Source organism: Lagenorhynchus albirostris, chromosome 20 (assembly GCF_949774975.1).
Source record: "Lagenorhynchus albirostris chromosome 20, mLagAlb1.1, whole genome shotgun sequence".
In the NCBI taxonomy this organism is placed as follows: Eukaryota; Metazoa; Chordata; class Mammalia; order Artiodactyla; family Delphinidae; genus Lagenorhynchus; species Lagenorhynchus albirostris.
In genome coordinates, this window is record NC_083114.1 from 41,746,754 (window position 1) to 41,765,732 (window position 18,979).

General features: G+C 50.8%; 1 protein-coding gene and 1 long non-coding RNA gene across 7 annotated transcripts; one reads left to right on the forward strand and one right to left on the reverse strand.

Moving 5' to 3' along the window:
• Positions 1-20: 20 nt before the first annotated feature.
• Positions 21-18,425, reverse strand: MEOX1 (mesenchyme homeobox 1). 5 transcript variants are annotated; one of them, XM_060136119.1, is made up of 4 exons: positions 18,345-18,425; positions 17,531-17,858; positions 3,169-3,341; positions 21-2,019 (listed from the first exon to the last, which is right to left on the reverse strand). In XM_060136119.1, the coding sequence occupies exons 2-4, from the start codon at positions 17,652-17,654 to the stop codon at positions 1,897-1,899; spliced, it is 420 nt and encodes a 139-aa protein (XP_059992102.1). In that variant the 5' UTR covers positions 17,655-17,858; positions 18,345-18,425; the 3' UTR covers positions 21-1,896. The 5 variants fall into 5 exon arrangements, 4 of the variants coding, with proteins under 4 accessions (XP_059992102.1, XP_059992103.1, XP_059992099.1 ...); XM_060136120.1 differs by having other exon boundaries at positions 18,268-18,407; XR_009537808.1 differs by adding an exon at positions 2,762-2,870 and having other exon boundaries at positions 1,887-2,019; positions 17,531-18,414.
• LOC132512066 (uncharacterized) lies at positions 6,899-9,493 on the forward strand. Of its 2 annotated transcripts, none has more exons than XR_009537810.1 (4): positions 6,899-7,573; positions 7,695-7,977; positions 8,228-8,940; positions 9,245-9,493. It is a non-coding gene; the product is annotated as an uncharacterized LOC132512066 (long non-coding RNA). The 2 variants fall into 2 exon arrangements; XR_009537811.1 differs by having other exon boundaries at positions 8,264-8,940.
• Positions 18,426-18,979: the final 554 nt, after the last annotated feature.

Sequence of the window (18,979 nt, forward strand, 5' to 3'; positions counted from 1 at the left end):
ACACAGAATTGAGGACATCCTTTCTTGTGTCATTTTTTTATTACCGTTGGTGTATATGGTTGTACCCTGAAAAACAAAAATCTTCAAACTTTGAATTTAAAATTAGGGTTGGTTAGTTTATGGTCAAGATTCCTTTATTAACAAAAGAGTTCATCTTTTGTTTACAGAACATTGTCTATTTGATAAGCCATGGGTTAGAGAAACTGAAAGCTAAAATTTTTCAATGGGAAATGCAGACTGTACAGTTGCAAGGAAGACAAGATTCTTTTTTCTTTTACATCAATTACATTTGCACCGCCACCTTTGGAGGAACCAAGGGATACCTTGGTCCAGAGGATTTCTTCCATTTCTTCGTTGCTTCTAGACCTTGTCTGGCCAATCATCACATGAGCATCAGAGGACTGTGCACAGAGCTGTGGTTCTTAGCTCTGCCAGGAAAAAGCTCTGCGAGGAGCCTGGCTTTTTCTTATTGATTTTATTTCTCGAAGAGTTTTCTTACTAAGTGAATTGACCTTACACAGTTAACTTGATGTAATCTAAAGAAAATAGATGAAGTATGCTTTAGAAAAAATTACACACGCTCTAACCAGCCATTTGGCAATCATTTTCCACAGCGTCTGTCCTTTCGGGGATGGGGAGGTGCGTTTTTTTTTTTTACACGTGAATGATTACATCTACATACAAGAGCTCCAAACTCTTACTGACCTCCCTCTGCAACACCAGGTGGTGTTGGGGGACAGAGCACTGAGGCAGGCAGGGGGTCTCTCTCAAGGCGTCAGTCACCCCAGGTTGTTTGGCCAACAGTCCCAGGGCATCTGGGCAGTCCACACACATAAACGTGGTAGCTCTTCCAGTCATAACAACATTTGTGGAACACATTGGATGGCCTCAGATGCATCCCATGGAGATAGGGGGACTTTTTTTGGTCCTTATTTGCGGTCAGAGTTCTTTGAAAGCACAGGACATTGCAGCTGGAGAAACTTTCTTAACAGGGTTCCACATTTCTAGGTCCTCACCCAGCAGCCTTTACCTCAATCGCTTCATGATCACTTCATGAAGCGATCACTTCATTCGTAGAATATAGGGGACCCTCTCCAGCCCTCACCCCAATAATGTGAGCATCTGGATAGGTTTTCAATCCAGAAATTATAGATTTAAAAGGAATAGCTGTTCCGGTGTTCTGGGGGGTCCTGCTCAACAGTCCTGCGTGTATCCCTGAATTGATTTTGAAGAAGCAGGTGCTGTCCTGGGTCCATTCTCCTAACCCAGTCAAGCCAGCGTGAAAGGCCTGTGTGGGGACCACAGAGACCTACACCAGGCTGTTCTGCTGACTGTCTGCTTCTAGCTAGTGATCATGAACTTGCCCATTTCACCAGCAAATTTGGATCCAGGGATGGCTTCTGATTTGTAGCAGCTAAGTTTCTGACCTCAACTTCCTCACATTGATTTCCCCTCGGGTTTTGGGGCCTTTGAGGTCCCCCAAAGCCTCAGATATAGAGCCCAGAAAGGAAGGGTGGTCTAGGGTGTGTGTGTCTCCGTTCCTTTCTTTGGGGGCATCTGTGTTCATGAGTGGTAGCTGAGACTCCGAGAAACAGTGTCCCTGGAGCTATTCCCGGGATTCACTAGGGTCCATTCTGGCTGCTGTATGACTGACTCCATGAGAAATGTGAGAAGCAAAGGCCCTGGGGAAGGGGCTGCTAAGACACAGCAACGCTGGACAGAGCTTTCTGGGAAACTTCAAGGCTCCCGGGAACCCTGGGCAGCTTCCCATCCAAGAGTCACTGCGCGAGGCGGAGAGGCTGCCCTGGGTGGGTGGGAGAAGGTGAAGGTAGGATTGGGGTGGGGGTAGCTGGTACGGGGCTCAGTCCTCAGTCTTTTCTTCCTCCCTGGAGAATTTCACTCTGAGCTTGGAGAGGCGGCAGAGTCCCCGTCCTCGGGGTCCTGCCCGCGTGGGGAAGTGGGCTGACCCCCCTTCACGCGCTTCCACTTCATCCTTCGGTTCTGGAACCATACTTTGACCTGAGGAAGGAAGCAGAGGAGCCTGGTCACTTCACGGCAGGTGTGGCCGTCTCCTCATATGGATGCTGAAGCTACCTGGGGTGCAGCTCTGGGGACCCCCCAGCTCAAAATTCTGCTTGCCCCTCCCCACGCCTCCAAGGGAAGACCCACCAATCGGCCCAGAGGCTTGTCTTAGGTCTCCGGATAAAGAAAGCCTGACAGAAGAACCAGTTCTAAAAGTCACACTGGCCCCACCCCCTTTCACAAGCCCCTCCCCTCCTGTGCCAACACCCTCTCCCTGTCGCTTCTATTACCCAAGCCTCTGGGAACACAGGATCACCAGCCTCACCCTCAGGCACATTTATAAAGCACTTTTCAGCTTAGATAGCTCTGGTCTGGACATCTTCTCATCTGAGTTCCAGCATTTACCTGCAGGCAAACCTGCAGGGTGGGGTTATGACACTGCCTTACAGATGGAGACCAAGAGAGGTTAGGAGAAGACACGTCCCAGAGGTCTCAGGGCTACGAAAGGGTAGAGGCGGGATCTGAATCTAAGTCCTCTGATTCTAAATCCAGCATTTTGGCAGACGCTTTCTCAACTGAAAGCTGCAGTCAATAATAATAATAATAATATTTTATTCCACGTCAGAGCACGGGGATGGATGGAATGCTCTGAGAGAAAGCCCAAAACAGAGGGCTAGGAAGCTTTTCTCAGAGTGTGTCCAGGAACCAGCTGCAAATCCAAATCACCTGGAGAACTTACTCGAAATGCAGATTCCTGGTCCCACTCATTATGACTGGAAAATCGCTCCGTGGAGCTCCGGAAGCTGCATTTTAAACAGGGCCTGGATGATTCCACTGCACACTCAAGTCTAGGGATAACCAGATCAGAGGTTTCAACCCTGGTTGCATGTGAGAATCACCTCGGGGACCTTCGATGAATTCTGATGCTTGGACTTCACCTCAGACCAATGAAAACAATCTCTAGGGGGTGGAGCCCAGGCACTGGTGTTATTAGAATCTCCGCAGGTGATTGTCAGGTACAGCCAGAGTTGAGGACCACTGGACTGGGGCAGAGGGAGAAGACGAAGAAGGTTCTGGGAGAAGCGGGGGAAGAGAGGGGTATGACAGAGCCCAGGAAAGGAGGGATGGCCAGAAGAGGAGGGGCACCTGCCGCTCGGAGAGGTCCAGGTTTACGGCTATCTCGTATCTCCGGAGCCGGGTCAGGTAGTTGTGATGAGCAAACTCGGCCTCGAGCTCCCGCAGCTGCTCCTTGGTGAAGGCCGTCCGCTCCTTGCGGGACTTGCTGCTGCCCTCCGGCTTCCCTCGGTTCTCCTGGTTGTCTGGGGAGAGAGGGCCCCAAACAGGAAGAAGTGAGCCGCAAGGGCCTTGGTTCCCTTTCTTTTTGTCCTCAAGCCACGGGGCAGCCTTTCCCTGTTGCTCTTATTTTGAAAGGATGCTGAGAAAGAACCCACGGTGTCCCTTTATCATTCATTCTAGCGTCTTTACCCCCAGAGAACTGGAAAGATTTTTGGATATCAACCTCAGGCACACCTCCCCCACAACTGTTTTTAATTCCCAAAGCACAAGATGCTGCCTTTGGCTGTTTAATGATCTCCACCCCACCTCTGTCCCCACCTACCCACAGCTTTCCATTAGCAGTGGCTGTAAGTTGGTGGGGCAGGATGCTCTAAACCTGAGGTTCTCTGTCCTCAACGACAGAAACATCACCTAGGAACTTGTTAGAGATGCAGATCCTTGGCCCTCCCCGCACACCTGCTGAATCAGAAACTACGGGAGTGGGGCCCAGCGATCTGTTTTTTGTTTTTCCCAGTGATCTGTTTTAACAAGCCCTCGATGAGTCTGACACGTGGTCATGGTTACAAACCTCTGCTCTAAGACCTGGCTACTCAGAGGGTGCCTGGTGGCAGCAGTCGTGTGGCCAGGGAGCTGTCGGACTTGCAGGATCTCCACCTCACTCCATCCTCAGACCTACTGAATCAGAGTCCGCATTTCAGCCAGATTCCCAGGGGAGGTGTGTGCACGTGTAAATTGAGAAGCGCTGCCTTAAGTTTCTCCCGCTCCCCCCCAACGCTCTGACACCAGGAGGGGCCAGGTCTGGAAAGTTCATTTACGAAGGAGGCTCTGAGTTCGACAGGGCAGGGGCTCAGCCGTAGCTGGTAACGGGTATAGGAATCAAGCACCTTACGTGCACCAGCCACTTAATCCTCACAGTAATTCAGCCTGGCGAGCTCTAGGATGAGACCCATTTTATAGACCAGAAAACTAAGCACAGAGAAGTGAAGCAAGTTGTCCAAGTTCATCCAGTTCATCTGGCCAGTGAGTGGTGGGGACAGGAATCCAACTCAGGATGTTTGACTCACACAGTGTTCCAATGAAATATATGTAGGAAGGCTTTACAAACTGTAAAGTACTGTGCACCCAGAAAGGACTGTGTCGTGATCTGAACAGGGGAAGGGGCGGTGGTGGATGGAGAAGCACACAGGAAGGAGACCGACACACCTACACAATGAACTACCAACGCGTGCCACGTGGCCCGGGAAGGGCTCCAGGAAGCACGTTTTACTGCAGCGCTCTTAAAAGTTAGAAGTCTTTCACTTCATTGCCCTTGTACATACAGGGAGCCCGGCCAAGGGGCCAGATTGCCGAGCGGGACGGGGATGTGGAGCCCCCTCGTCCACCCCACATTCCCGATGGGAACGTCAGCCCGCCGGTTCTTTCTAGCGCTTTCCACGCAGTCCCCCTTGCATTTCTGTCTGCGCGTCCTCCGCCCCCGCGCCACGCCTCCGGGAGCCGGATAGAAGAGGGAGCCGCCCGTCCCCTCCCGACGTCCCCCGGGAAGCAGAAGAGGCGGAGGAGGGGCCGCCGCCCGGGTGCCGCCACCGGGGGTCCCCGCAACCCCGATGCTCGGCTGCCCGTGCCGGATCCGGGTGGGCCGCCTGCCGGGCGCGCCCGGGGGCGGGAAGGAAGGGGGCGAGTTCTCCTGCCGGGCTGTCTGCCCAGACCCCTCCGGAAGCGGAGCCGGGGCTGGCGGGGAAGGACGCGCCGCCTGGCTGGGGTCCCCCAGGAGTCTTCAGCCTTGGCTGGCGCGAGCCCGGGAGGGAGGGGCGGTCACGGTCACGCCGGGGAGGGACGCCGATTCCGGAGCACATCCTCGCCTGCGCGCCCAGAGCGAGGCTGGGAAACCTGGATTGTTTCCCATCCGCTCCTGTCCTGGAGCTCAGTATTTCCCAGCTCTAACCTTTCGCAGCAGCGGGGGTGTTAAACCCAGAGGACTTGCCCCGACGTTTGAATCCTGGATCTTCTTGCTGGAGCCTCTGGGGAAGTCGCTTAACCTCTCTGGGCTTCTCATCCAGAAATCTACCTCCCAGAGGTTTTGGGAAGCTTGGACAAGCTGCTGTGTGTGGAAAATGCTTTTAAAACTCTAAAGCTCTGGACAAATATAAAGTATTCTTCCGATTCTTCAATTCCTTGAGACGCCATCTGAGGGGCTGGGGTAATAGCTACCGTTTCTTAAAGGCTTCCACGTGCTAAGATGCAGTCACTGCTTTAATCCTCCCCATACACCACACGTAGGAGTAGGTAGTATTATTATCCCTTTAGCTTTGTCGTGTGGATTTGTGTGATAATTTGATTAATAGCGCTCTCTCCCCAGGGATGTAACTGCTTTTTCTCACTTGCTACTGTACCTGGCACTTAGGAGTTTCTTGCTAAATGTTTGCTAAATCCTTCTCAGCGGATAGAGGCAGAAGCAGCCTCAGAGAGGCCCGGGAACTTGCCCAGTGTGCCAGGCAGCTTTTGGGCGGCAGAACCGAGATTCGAATCCAGATCCACCTGACTAGAGCCTTGGCCATCAACCCTGGCGTCAGGTTCTCCATCTTGCGTCGGCTGGCTGGCAGCTGGACCTGGACCATCGCAGCTCTGCTCGTCTCCGCCTCCAGGGCTCCTGTGGGCCCTGGGTTGATGCCCACACCCGCCCTCCCCTTCTCTCAGGCCTGCTGAGGTGTGCACAGGTCCCCTATGGAAACCCCCCAAATACCTCCCCCCCCACACACAGAGTTCTGCACATAATCCTTCCTAGAGAGAAGAAGGGAGATAAAGGGAGGAGACCTTTGGAGCTGGTCTTGTACTGGTTATGGGGGCAGCTGACCATTGTCAACCAGGCCAAACCCCTCCCTATCCACTGTCCTCTCTCACCTCTTAGTATCCTGATTTAGGCACTGGGGCCTCAGGATGGGAAAGAAGAAATAGGACAAAGGAGCCTGGGCTGGGAACTGAGTGTCTGAGCCCCTGTGTGAACCTCGGGGCAACACCCGCTAAAGGGGGTGGCAACTGGCACTGGAAGAACCCTTGTCCCTCATCAGCTTCCCAGAGGGGTAAGAACTTTGATCACTGTTAGAAATAACGGGGCTTCCCTGGTGGCGCAGTGGTTGAGAGTCCGCCTGCCGATGCAGGGGACACGGGTTCGTGCCCCGGTCCGGGAGGATCTCACATGCCACGGAGCGGCTGGGCCCGTGAGCCATGGCCGCTGAGCCTGCGCGTCCGGAGCCTGTGCTCCGCAACGGGAGAGGCCACAACAGTGAGAGGCCCGCGTACCGCAAAAAAAAAAGGAAAAAAAAGAAATGACAAAGGGGTCAGAAGTATGGCAAGTTAGCTATGAAAACGAAAGTGGAAGTTATGGTTCTCTTTGTTCTGCAATAGTATAAAAATAGTATATCTTTTCATCAAGATAGGAAAAGACAAAGAAAAATGATAAATACTTTTATACGGTTTCTGGCCAGGGGGTGTCCATTCTGCTGGATCACGTGCACAGTTCCTATGCATGCTACCCCCAAGATGGTTTGATCCCTTTGTTGGGGAGCCTCCCTCCCCTCTCTGGCCTCAGCTTCCCCACGGGTAGAAGTATGGGATTGGGCTGGGCCTTCTTTCCCTGGGCGAGCTGTTGTCAGAGTTCTTTTCCAATACGCCACCCTGGCACTCTCTTCTCTCCCTACTCCCTCTTCTGTTGAGAAACCCCGGCCTGGAATCCGAGGTCCCTTCCAGTTTCCAAGATTCTTGTCTTGGCCCCAGGTTACACCCTTCAGTCAGCAGGAAGGAACAGTGTGTTGTGTGTTCTGTCCCAAGGCCCTCCGCAGCCTTCCCAAGGCCCTCAGCCCAAAGATCAGGGCTGTGCTGGGGAATTTCTCTCTCCCTCTGACATGCACAGCGCCCCAAGCCTGGAGCTGCGTGGAAGGGAGTTGTGTTTGCAGAGATTTCTGAGGACCTGTTGGAGAGCCTGAGCCTTAGCTGGCTCTAAGAAAGGGCTCTCTGACCTCGGGCAAGTCCCTTAAGTTCTCTGAGCTTCAGTTTCCTCATTTGTAAAACAGAATAGCCTCACCCACTGTGATCAGAAGGCTTCTGAGAAGGCAAAACGAGATGGGTAATGTGTGTTAACACCTAGCACAGTGCCTGGCACACAGCTGAGGCTCCTTTTGGAGAACCACCGGAAGAGGTTCTACTGGAGATGATGCTGGAGAGATGACACAGGCGGAGATAAAACACGGTGCATCTCAAGGTACCACGTCTCCAGAGCTGTGTGAAAGGGATGCCTTTTCAACGTCTGGCCTTTTAACTGTTTTCCCTTCTCCACTACTTTTGCACATTTGTACTTGAATCCGTGTCTCTATTGCTTCCAGGCGCAGTAACTAGAACTGAGCAGCGTGACCGTCCACGTCAGTCCTCCTGGTCCTGATTCTTCCTCAGGGCCAGCGGGCGCCTCTTCCAGGACCGCAGAGGGAGGAGGCCGGTGCTCAGCTGGCTGCCTCTGTGGTTAAGGAGGAGACCCCCGGCCCCGCCCCGCCCTCTGCACACCCTCAGAGGGAGCAGGGCCATGATGGAATGGTCCGGAGCACCCAGAGAAATGCAAACAGGATGTGTGTGTGATTGCGGTTTCCACCAGGAGCTTTGACACCATCCGAGGTAAATTATTTCATAAGTAGCTGTCACGTTTGGCAGACCTTCTTAAAGTTAGCAGACAGCTTTATCGGAACTACGGGGAGGTTCAGATAGATCTTGGGGAACGTGCCTTTCTGGAGTCCTGTATTCCTACTCCCCAACTCTCACAGCCAGTTAACATAAATTTCTATCCAGGACCAGATAGACAGCCACAAGCCCCATATTCGGGTAGCACTTTGCAGTTGACAATTGACAATGGATTTCTTTCCCCCAGAGATAAACTTCTTTGGGGCTTTCCTCTGTACTACAGAATCATAGAACAGTAGACCTGGAAGGGGACTTGGGGATGATCTGATGTGGCCTTTACATCTTACAGGTGAGCCTAGAGAAGGTAAGAAACTTGCCTAAAGACACACAGCAAGTTAGCAGCAGAATTGGGCTGAGAACCCAGATTTCCTTTATAGGAAGCTATTTCCTGACTGTTAGGCTGCTTCCTACTGGGTCCTCTTAATTATCCTGTGAGGTAGGTAAGGTACGCATTAGCCCATGGAACCGACGAGGAAATTAAGACCCAGAGACTAAATGGCTTGCCAGAAGTCCCCTGGGACCAGTTCAGGCTACGTCACACTGCACTGCAGGGGTGATGAGTATGGAGCTGTGCTCGCTCCAGGGATGGCGTCTGGGTCTGGGTCCAGGTCTGCCTCCCTGGGACTCCCCTTGGCAGATCCTCTGAAAATGGGGTCTACAGCTTCCTGGATTACAGACCAGACCTTTAATGTGCTCGTTAGTTTTGATACTTTCAACTTCAGAGGGAAGAGTCAAAGCCCTGAAAATAGACAAGACCTGGATGGAGCCAGTCCCAAGTCCAGATGGGCCTTTGCATCCACACCTCCCTGGCTTCCTGGGACTGGCTTGACTTTCTCTGGGCCCCGACCCACCTCAATGTCCAGGCCCTTTCTGTCTCCCATGGGGGCCTGAAGAGACCTGGTGAGGCTCCCAGCCTCTTTGAGGAGCCCAGCAGTGGGGCTGGGGGATTCAGGGAGGGGAATACCTGGGGCTAGAGTCGTCTTTGCTGAGAGTCCCAGGTGGCGGGGGGTGGGTGAGGGTGGGCAGTGATGAGGCATAGTGGAATGGACTGGGTGAGGAGATGGGGTGTGGGGACCATGAAAGAGGGGAGCAGAGAAGTGGAGCGGGTACGGGGGCGGTGGAAAGGAGAGGCTGGAACAGCAGCAAGTTTCTGAGACGGTTGGGGCAGGCGAGAGCAGCGCTGGGCTTTGTTTGTGTTTATCAGTTCCAGATGTCACGCTCAGCTGTCACCGAAGGAAGCGTGGGCTTCAAGACCCAGGGCCCACTGCTCACACTGCTTCTCCACCACTGAGTTCAAGGAAAACATGACATAGAAGAGTCTGGAATGGGGGTGGGGACTGCGAGAGGAATCCTGGCCAGAGGCCAGGGCACCCTGATTCCGTGAGTGGAGTGGGCACTGGGGAAGCTGGCCCCAGGGGTCTGCAGGGGCCTCGAGTCCTGCCCCTCAGAAAGGGGTGAGCCTGATACTCGGTGTCACGTTTGTGACCCAGGCGACACTCGGCTGAGGTTGTCCATTTATTTTGTTATTACCTCCTTTCCTTCTTCCTCTGTCCAACAGCCTGCTTTTTTAGAGATTCATTCATAAAACAGTCTCCACTTTTTTCTTCTCTCTTGATGGGAGTAAGATAAGAATGCGGGGATCTGCTTGTGGCCAGAAGCAACGCTCTGTCTGAATGGACAGACACTAGTGGCCAACGGACCTGGGACTGGAGCATTTGTCCCGCTGCTAGAACTTTGTCCCTGTACCCTCTGTTTATGGGCTGAACTGTGTCCCCCCCTCCAATTAATATGTTGAAATTCTAACCCCCAGTACTTCTGAATGTGACTGTATTTTGAGATAGGGTCTTTCAAGAGGGGATTAAATTAAAATGAGGCAGTTAGGGTGAGCCCTAATCCAATCTGACTAGTGTCTTCATAAGAAGAGATTAGGACACACAGAGAGCCACCAGGGATGTGCACACACAGAGGAAAGGCCGTGTGAAGACATGACAAAAAGGCGGCTGTCTGCCAGCCAAAGGGAAAAGCCTCGGCAGAAACCAAACCTGCCATCATCTCGATCTTTGACTTCCAGCTTCCAGAACTGTGGGAAAATAAATGTCTGTTGTTTAAGCTACCCAGTCTGTGGTATTTGTTATGGCGGTCCAAGCAAGCTAAGACGCCCCCAACTCCCCATATCCGTGCTTATCGCTGAGGAGAGAGAGGGAGCAAGGCCATTGGGGGGCGCTTGGCAAGGCTGACGCAAGGCCATAGGGACGGCTCTGCAATTCCTCTAGACTGGAGAGCACAGTCACTTGTCCATGTGGCAGCTGGGCCCTCTCGTTGCCCAGCCGTGAGCCCCCCTAACGGCCTGGCCGTGGTGGGTCCCCTTTGTTGCTCAGCCAGAGCAGCTCCAGCCATGGGAGTACTTGGGAGGCAAGCCCAGCGCCCTGTAGCGGATTCCTGCAAGTCCAACCTGCACGTGGATACGTCTTTCTGACCCAGCACTCACCCTGACCCTGGGCTGGTTTTATGACCAAAGTCTGGCTCTCTGCACACTTTTTTGTGAGTGAGACTGTAAAAATCCTGATGCATTTTCCAGAAGCACATCACGCATGGTGAAAACCCTCATGCCAGGCGGTGGAGCCACTCTCAGAGAGAAAGTGAGAAAATGAATGAGTGAATGCCAGGCTGCACTAGAGGCTATTGGCCAGACATTGAATGAGCTTCTCCTGTGTACACATGTTTCAGTAGGTGCTAGGAAGACTGCACAGGTGAATCAGATAGCATCCCAGCCCTCTAGACACTTCAATTTTAAGGAAAAAGGCAGCTATATGCGTCTAGAACTCTGGATACGGGCCAACTGTGGTTTGATTCTAAGATGGAGATGTCAGCAAGGTATGCTCCATGTGTGAGGGGAGAGAGATCATGAAAGGATTCTTGGACACTCAACAAACTAAGAGTAGAAGGAAATTATCTCAATATAATAAAGGCCATATATGAAAAGCCCATAGCTAACATCATACTCAGTGGTGAAAAAGGGAAATAGTTTCCTCTAATATCAGAAACTAGGGAAAGGAGGCCCACTCGCACCATTTCTATTCAATATAATACTGGAAGTCCTAGCCAGAGCACTCAGGCAAGAAAAAGAAATAAAAGGCACCTAAATCAGAAAGGAAGAAGTAAAGTAATCTCTGTTTATAGATGAAATAATCTTGTACGTAGAAAACCCTGAAGATTCCACAAAAGCCTCTTAGAACGAATAACTAAATTCAGCAAGGTTGCAGGTTACAGAATCAGCATGCACAAATCATTTGTGTTTCTATACATGAACAATCCAAAAGGGAAATGAAGAAAACAATCCCATTTATAACAGCATCAAAAAGGATAAGATACGTAGGAATAAACTGAACTAAGGAGGCAAAAGACTTGTACAATGAAAATTACAAAACATTGCTGAAAGAAATTAAAGGCACGAATAAATGGAAAGACATCCTGTGTTCATGGATTGAAAGACTTAATATTGTTACAATGTCCATACTACTCAAAGTGATCTTCAGATTCAATGCCATCCCTATCAAAATCCCAATGGCATTTCTTTGCAAGAATAGAAAAAAAAAATCATCCAAAAATTCACATGGGATCTCAAAGAACCCTGAATAGCCAAAACAATCTTGAGAAAGAAAAACAAAGCTGGAGGCCTCAGGCTTCCTGATTTCAAAACATATTACAAAGATACAGTAATCAAATCATTATGGTACTGGCACAAAAACAGACACTTAGATCGATGGAACAGAATAGAGAGCCCAGAAGTAAGTCCTCACATAGATGGTCAAATGATCTTCAACAATGGTGCCAAGGCTACACAGTGGGGAAGGCACAGCCTTCAACAAACGGTGCTGGGAAAACTGGATCTCCACAGGCAAACGAATAAAGTTGGATCCTTACCTTACACCATATGTAAAAATTAACTCGAAATGCATTAAAGACCTAAAAATGTAAGATCTAAAACTAGAAAACTCCTAGAAGAAAACATGGAGGGAAATCTTCATGACATTGGATTTGGTGATGATTTCTTGGATATGACACCAAAAGCATAGTCAACAAAAGCAAAAATAGACAAAACTACGTCAAACTTAAAAATTTCTGTGTAGCAAAGGAAACAATCAACAGAATAAAAAGGCAACCTAAGGAATGGGGAAAATATTTGTGGACCATACGTCTGATGAGGGATTAATATCCAGAATATACAAAGAACTCCTGCAAGTCAACAACAAAAATCAAACAGTCCAATTTAAACCTGGACAGAGGACTTGAATAGACATTTCTCCAAAGAAGATATACAAATGGCCAATAAGTATATGAAAAGATGCTCAACATCACCAGTCATTAGGGAAATACAAATCAAAACCACAATGAAGTATCACCTCATACCTACTAGCATGACTACTATCAAAAAAACCCAGAAAATAACAAGTGTTGGCAAGGATGTGGAGAAAGGAGAAATTGGAACTCTGTGCACTGTTGGTGGGATTGTAAAATAGTACAGCTGCTATGGAAAACAGTATGGAGGTTCCTCAAAAAATTAAGAATGGAATTACCGCCTGATCCAGCAGTCCTACTTCTGGGTATATATCCAAAAGAATTCAAAGCACGATCTCGAAGAGATATTTGCACACCCATGTTCATTGCAGAATTATTCATAATAGCCAAGAGGTGGAAGCAACCCAAGTGTCCAATGACAGATGAATGGATGAAGAAAATGTGCACACACATACAATAGAATATTATTCAGCCTTAAAAAAATAAAGAAATCTTATCATGTGCTACAACATGGATGAGCCTTGAGGACATTGTGCTGAGCTAAACCAGTCACAAAAAGACAGATACTGCTTGATTCCACTTACATGAGGTAATCTACAGTAATCAAATTTTTAGAAACCGGAGGGTAGAATGCTGGTTGCCAGGGCCCGTGGGGAGAGGGTAAAGGGGAGTTGTTTTTCAACGGATATAGAGTTTTCCTTTTATAAGATGAAAAAGTTCTAGAGATCTGTTGCACAACAATATGCATATAGTTAATGCTTCCGAACTGCACAGTCAGAAATGGTTATGATGGTAAATCTTACATTATGTGTTCTTGACCACAATTTTAAAAAAAGCAGATTTCAAATGCAAGATGTTCAAAGGTAAGAAATCTCAGGGGAGCTCCTTTATGAAGTTACAAGCTGTATTTATAAAATCAGCACAGGTTCTAGCGATACTATAGTTTGAAACTTCTAAACTGTACCTTTCACTGAAATGATGCTAGGCACAAGTGGAGTCATAAAGGAAAGAAGCATGGAAGGAAGGAAGGGAGGAAGGAAGGAAGGAAGGAAAGAAAGAAAGAAAGGGAGGGTCCTTGGAGTAGGTGGCTTTCAAGCTGGATGTTAAAATAAGTAGGCAGAAGAGCCCGGGAAGAGAAGGGTCTTTGAGGCAAGGCGAAGAACTGAGCAAATGCGGGGGGCGGGGGCATGGGGAGAAAAAGTGGGGTGCCTTTTCAAGACAAGTAAACTGGTATGGTTTCGTGGCAAGGTGAGTGGAGATGGAGGTGGGAGGGGGGGCCTGTAGCGGGAAATAAGCAGGGAAAGAGGTCAATCTGTGGAGGGTTTTTCAACCTCAGGGGATATTGAGAGTGCGCGTAAGCTGGGCACGGGGAGGTGGACATCAGATCTTGCAGGGGAGAAATCGGGGAAGGAGGAGCCCTGGGAGGCACGCGTGTTGGAGCTGCAGGAGGATGGGGCAAAGCGAGTCTGATGAAGGCAGAGTGAGTGTCGGCGAGCGGCGCTGAGCTGATCCGGGGCACCGCGACTCTCCCAGGCGGGCGATCAGATTCACCTGTAGCTGGGCTGATCACACGCGACCTTCCCTTGAACCCCGTCAGGAAATCACCGAGAAATCCTTCATTCCCATAAATTAAAGACGACCACGGTAGCAACGACAGATTGGGGGCAAACAAGAGTGGCCTTGCAGCTGTCCTTGCCAGCAGGGGTCTTTAACACCCCCTGGCCCCAGGGCGGGAGTCGTTGGGATGAGTTAATATCACAGCTGTCTCCTAAATCAGTTTTGTGCTGTGAACCAACAGAAAGTCTCAGGGTAGGAGCCGAGGACCCCTGCTTTCCTGACCATTTTCCTGAGCAAATCAGCTCCACTTCCAGTAATGGGGAGTGATGGGGGAGCAGCTGGGACTGGCAGAGGAAGAAGAGGAGAGAGCAGAGAACGTTCCTTTTGAAACAAACTTCCAGTAACTTTCTGTTACCGGACCCCCCTGGCCAGGCCAGCCAGTACGGGACACATTTACCAGGCGTGACTCACCCCCTACCCCAGCCTCTCTGGCAGATCTCTGAGCTCCAGGCTCCTAATGAATGGCAACTGGATTTCAGGACCAACAATGATTGCGAGAAATTCCCACATCTTATACCCCAGACTCAGGAATTTCTGAGACAGCGTATTTGAAATATTCAATTCCACTGTCGCCCATAACATAGGGCTACTTATCAGATTCTATGTTCTGAAGACTGGTTCTGGAAATATGGGCCTAAGACCATTCATAGCTGCTAGTTATCGAACTCATGTACCAGACACAGTGTTAATCTCACAGATCACAGAATTTAACCTTCACAGTGACTCCACATGGAGAGTGATACTGTTATAGTCCCATTTTACAGCTGGGGAAACAGAGGCTCCAAGAATTTAAGACCTTTCCCAGAGTCAAGCAGCCAAAAGCGGCAGTGCCGACCCCGCAACCTGACTGCCTGATTGTGAAGCACGACGGAAAACACACTCCGGAGCAATGCTGCTTAACCTTCCAGAGACGGCTTAGCAGGGGCCAGGGTGAGGTGCGTGAGACACGATGAATGCAAAATGCAAGGGGTGCCCAAAAACTCAGTAATCAAGAGAAAGACTATTTTAACGCAAAGTTTTAAAAAATCAAAATGAATACAAAAATCCACAATGAACAGAATGTCAAAATTGAAAAGAGAGAATGCAACCAGTGTCTCAGGACGGGTAGGGTGGGGCGGGGGTCTTCATGGGTTTGTCTCTTGTGAACTGAACTCCAGGCTCCTGGAGTTGGTTGTGAGCCTTGTCCATCGCTTTCCCTTTTCTTTAGGCTCTTACAACACTGATCTTTCCTGCCTCCTTCCCCTTCAGTTAAATTCTGAAGGAAGATGCAAGCAGCCATGCAATAAAGGTTTCCATGCTGACCAGAGAGGGTCTGGGACCCCAGAGAATGAATGAGAGTCAGTTGGCTGTGCCCTGTCCTGTGCGACTGCTACTCCTGCTGCTGCTTCTGAGGGGACCTCGAGGGAGAGCCCAGGCTCCCTCCTGGGTGGGAAGCTCCCCCCACCAGAGGCTGACCCTATGAAGAGGGTGCTCTGGGGTGGCCAGCTGCTCGGCAAGCGAGCAGCGCCATCCATGGGTCCCTCGCCAAAAGGAAAGATGGTGCATTTGGGTCTTGCTGAAACATGGAATGAGCTTTTGCCTGAGCCCAGCCCTTGGCCTTGCCCATGCCTTCCCAATGCTCTTGGCTCACAGTCCCCTGGAAAGTGGCTGGATGCGGCCAAGGTGGATGTGGGCAGAGATGGAGGACACAGTGGCAGGCGCCAAGGAGGGGAGAGCTCTTCAACTAGGCGCGGAGCCAAGTGGCTGACAGCTCATTGGAGAGGAGAAGCAGAAAGCTCCCCCTTCTCTGCAAATCTCCATCCGGGCTTAGGAATAGTTCAGGGTTTGACTGGCTGGGGATTTAAAGGGCCCTTCTATTTAGTAGCCAGGAAGGCTGTGGTTTTTATCATCTACTGTGAGCACAATGAGGGGCTTCTTCAAGTATGGAGACCAGATATTTCAAAATGAGGATTCTGCTTGAAATCTACTGAAGGGTGTGGGATTCGGGGTCTGAAGTCTGGGGTTTGAGCTTTCTTCTAGGGTGACCAACTGTCCCGGGGACACTGGACTTTCAATGCTAAAACCAGAAAAGTCCTGGGTACGTCGAGATGAGTGGGTCACTCTGTTTTGACTCCATGCTAGCAGAGATCACCACAGACTTTTCAGTCTTTCCTTTTCCACGTGTAAAGAATCAAGTCACTGACAAGACCTGCTGTACCAAACTCGAAAACTTGTGGGACTCAAAAGACTTATCGTATGTTTCCTGCAGCACCTCGAACCCCCTAGATCACAGCACATCCACTGCCAGAAAGGTATCTGCTGGCTTCTCCTCCCTCTCAGTCTGAACTCTTTGGGGGTGAGACCACCTTATTCATCCCTGCAGTCCCAGGACCTCTGCCAATGCTTGGCAAAAAAAAAGATGCTCGGGAAATCTGCTACTTTGAAAGTGCTTCGTAAAGCAAAGCAGAGAGTGTTCTCGTTGGTTAGTCGGTCCTCTCATTTGCTGCCTGCCCCTTGTTAGCCCCATGAAAGGTCTTCTGTACGTTCAGACAGACAGATGTGCCCCAAGGGTGGCCGTCAGGAGGACGTAGTGGGGCAGTGGGGGCAGGAGGCAAGGGCACTGTCTTGTTCTGGGCAAGGTGGGGACAGGAAACCAGACAAAAGGTGAATGGGCAGTGAGAGAGGCTGGGGGTGGGGCAGGGCAGTCCCACGGGGAAATGAGGAAACAACAGGTCCTCCCAACCAGGAGGAGATGGACTTTAGCTGGGACCTGAACAAGCAGGTCAGCTCCATCATCTGGCCTCTGCTGCTCCAGCGCCGAGCAGGGCTTTACCTGCACTCTGGGGTCCAGAGCTTACCCTTTGCTGCCTGCCTCCCCGACTTTCTCCAAGACTGGCGATCCCTCAGGAGGGCTCCTCAGAGGAGTGGCCTTTTGCGGGGGGTCACCCAGACCTTAGCACGCTGAGCTGCCCCTTGGCCTGGGCACAGCCCAGGTGCAGAGGGCGATACCTCATGGGCAGTCTGCCCCAATTCTTACTGCCTGCCTCTTGCGTCCCTGCGCTATGTCTGCTTCTCTCCCTCTAGACTCCTGGAGACACGGAGTCCTGGTTCTACTTGACTGCCGGGGACCCCAGCCTTGGTCCTAGCCCTCCGAGCCTTGGTCTCAGCTGACTCCTCTGGGGAGCAAGCCCTGGGGCTCTGGGACCTGGAGCTGGCTGGGTCATGGTGGGGAGAAGCGTGACCCAGAGGCAGCCTGGTTCAGGAAAGCCCCTCTCCAGCCCTTTCCAGCCCGTACCCAGAGGCTCCGTCCCACATGTCCTTCAAATCTTTGTGGATCCTGTTTCGTTCTCTTGCCAGCACATCCTTCCCAAGGCCCAGGAGAGCTGAGGACACAGACATAGCCCCCGTCACCAGAGAATCTTAGAACTCTGAGTAGAAGCAACCCCAAAGGTAACTGTTCTAAGTCTCCTGCCTTTGGGTAGATTAGATCATATTGTTCTGCATTCATGGTCAGGATACCTAGGCTCAGAGAGGGCAAGCAACCTCCTCAAGGTCACACAGCAAAGGAACGGTCAGCTGTTCCTCAGGCACTTACCTGAACTCTCCTTTTTCCGCCTGGTTGACTTCTTCTCCGTCCCATTGGCAGTGCTCCCAAGGACCTCGTAGTCCTCGCCTGGGCCTCCCGTGGTGTCCACCAGGCCTGGGCTGCTGGCCCCCATCTCCTTGGAGCCCCCTGCTGGGCCCGGGTTGAGCCTATGCCGGGCCTCTGAGACAGGAAAGTGCCAGTCGGGAGGTTGTGGGAAGGCGGGGTGCTGCTCAGTGAAGCCGCGCTCCTCCCGGGGCAGGCTGTGTGGGGTGGCTGCTAGGCAGGAGGCTGAGAAGTCAGGGTACGCTGCCGTTGCCGTCCCTGGGAAGTCTGGTTTCTGGTGGAAGGAGAACGGGGTTGGCGGGTAGTGGGGGAGGCCTGAGGCCCCACTGCCTTCCGAGTGAGGGTTTCGAAGGCAGCCCCAGACCGGGGCCGGGGGATGGGGGCCCCTCATGCAGCTGCTGGCCACTGGATCCATCTGCTGTCTGGTGCACGCCTCAGTCCTTTCAAAGGCTGGAGTCTTACACTTTTTATATTCAAAGTGTTAAAATGCAAAAAAAAAAAATTTTTTTTAACAGGAGGGAAAAAGTTTCAACAGAAAATTCACCCCAGGAACCAAAACAAAAACCAAAGCTAACGTTGTTTCTTACAGCTACGCACACATGTGTCTGGCCACACATACGTGTGCCCGCACCTATGTTGGACTTCGTTCCTGGCTTCCTGGTCCCCCCCTCCGACACACCAACCTGCCTAGTGGGGTCCCCTGTACGTGTATTTGTCGCCGATGACACTAAACATTTTCACTCTCCCAGCCCAGACGCACCAGCTGATGAGTGCTCGTCTTGGAGCCCGCAGCAAATGCCTGCAAAGAGCTGGTCCAGGGCTGCTGAGACACACTTTTAAATCCTTCGGTAGGGGAGAGAGTGACAGATTTCTGAAGTGAAATGTGAGAGAGGAGAGGGAGGGGTTAACCAGCACACACACGATCCCCTCCAACCAAAACCCGAGCAGGCAACTATTAATCATCAGAAACCTTATATGCACATCTAATGGGATTTGCAGATGGAGTCTTTTAAAGAAACATTGTCTGTATTTTTTTTTTTTTAAGGAAAGAGAGCAGCACACACACAATTTCTTTAATGTTTCTCCTGTAACACTATGAAGTTATTTTATTGCACTGTTAACAAAATTCCCCAAGTCTTGGATTTGGAAAAAGACTTAAGTCATATCCAGAATCCATCAAGTGCCAAGTTCCAGGGAGTGAAGCGGGGAATGAGCGCAAGAGACAAGTTTGCTGATTGCATTTGATTTAAAGGCCCTTCTACTGCTGCTTGCAAAAAGGAAGGTGGATTAAAAGAAATCTTTTTTTGCAAGTCTCAGCGGCCCACTATGGTCTGTAGTAGAAAGACACACCCCAGAAAAAAATGATTTCTCTCGACCCAAAGTGACATTCTCACT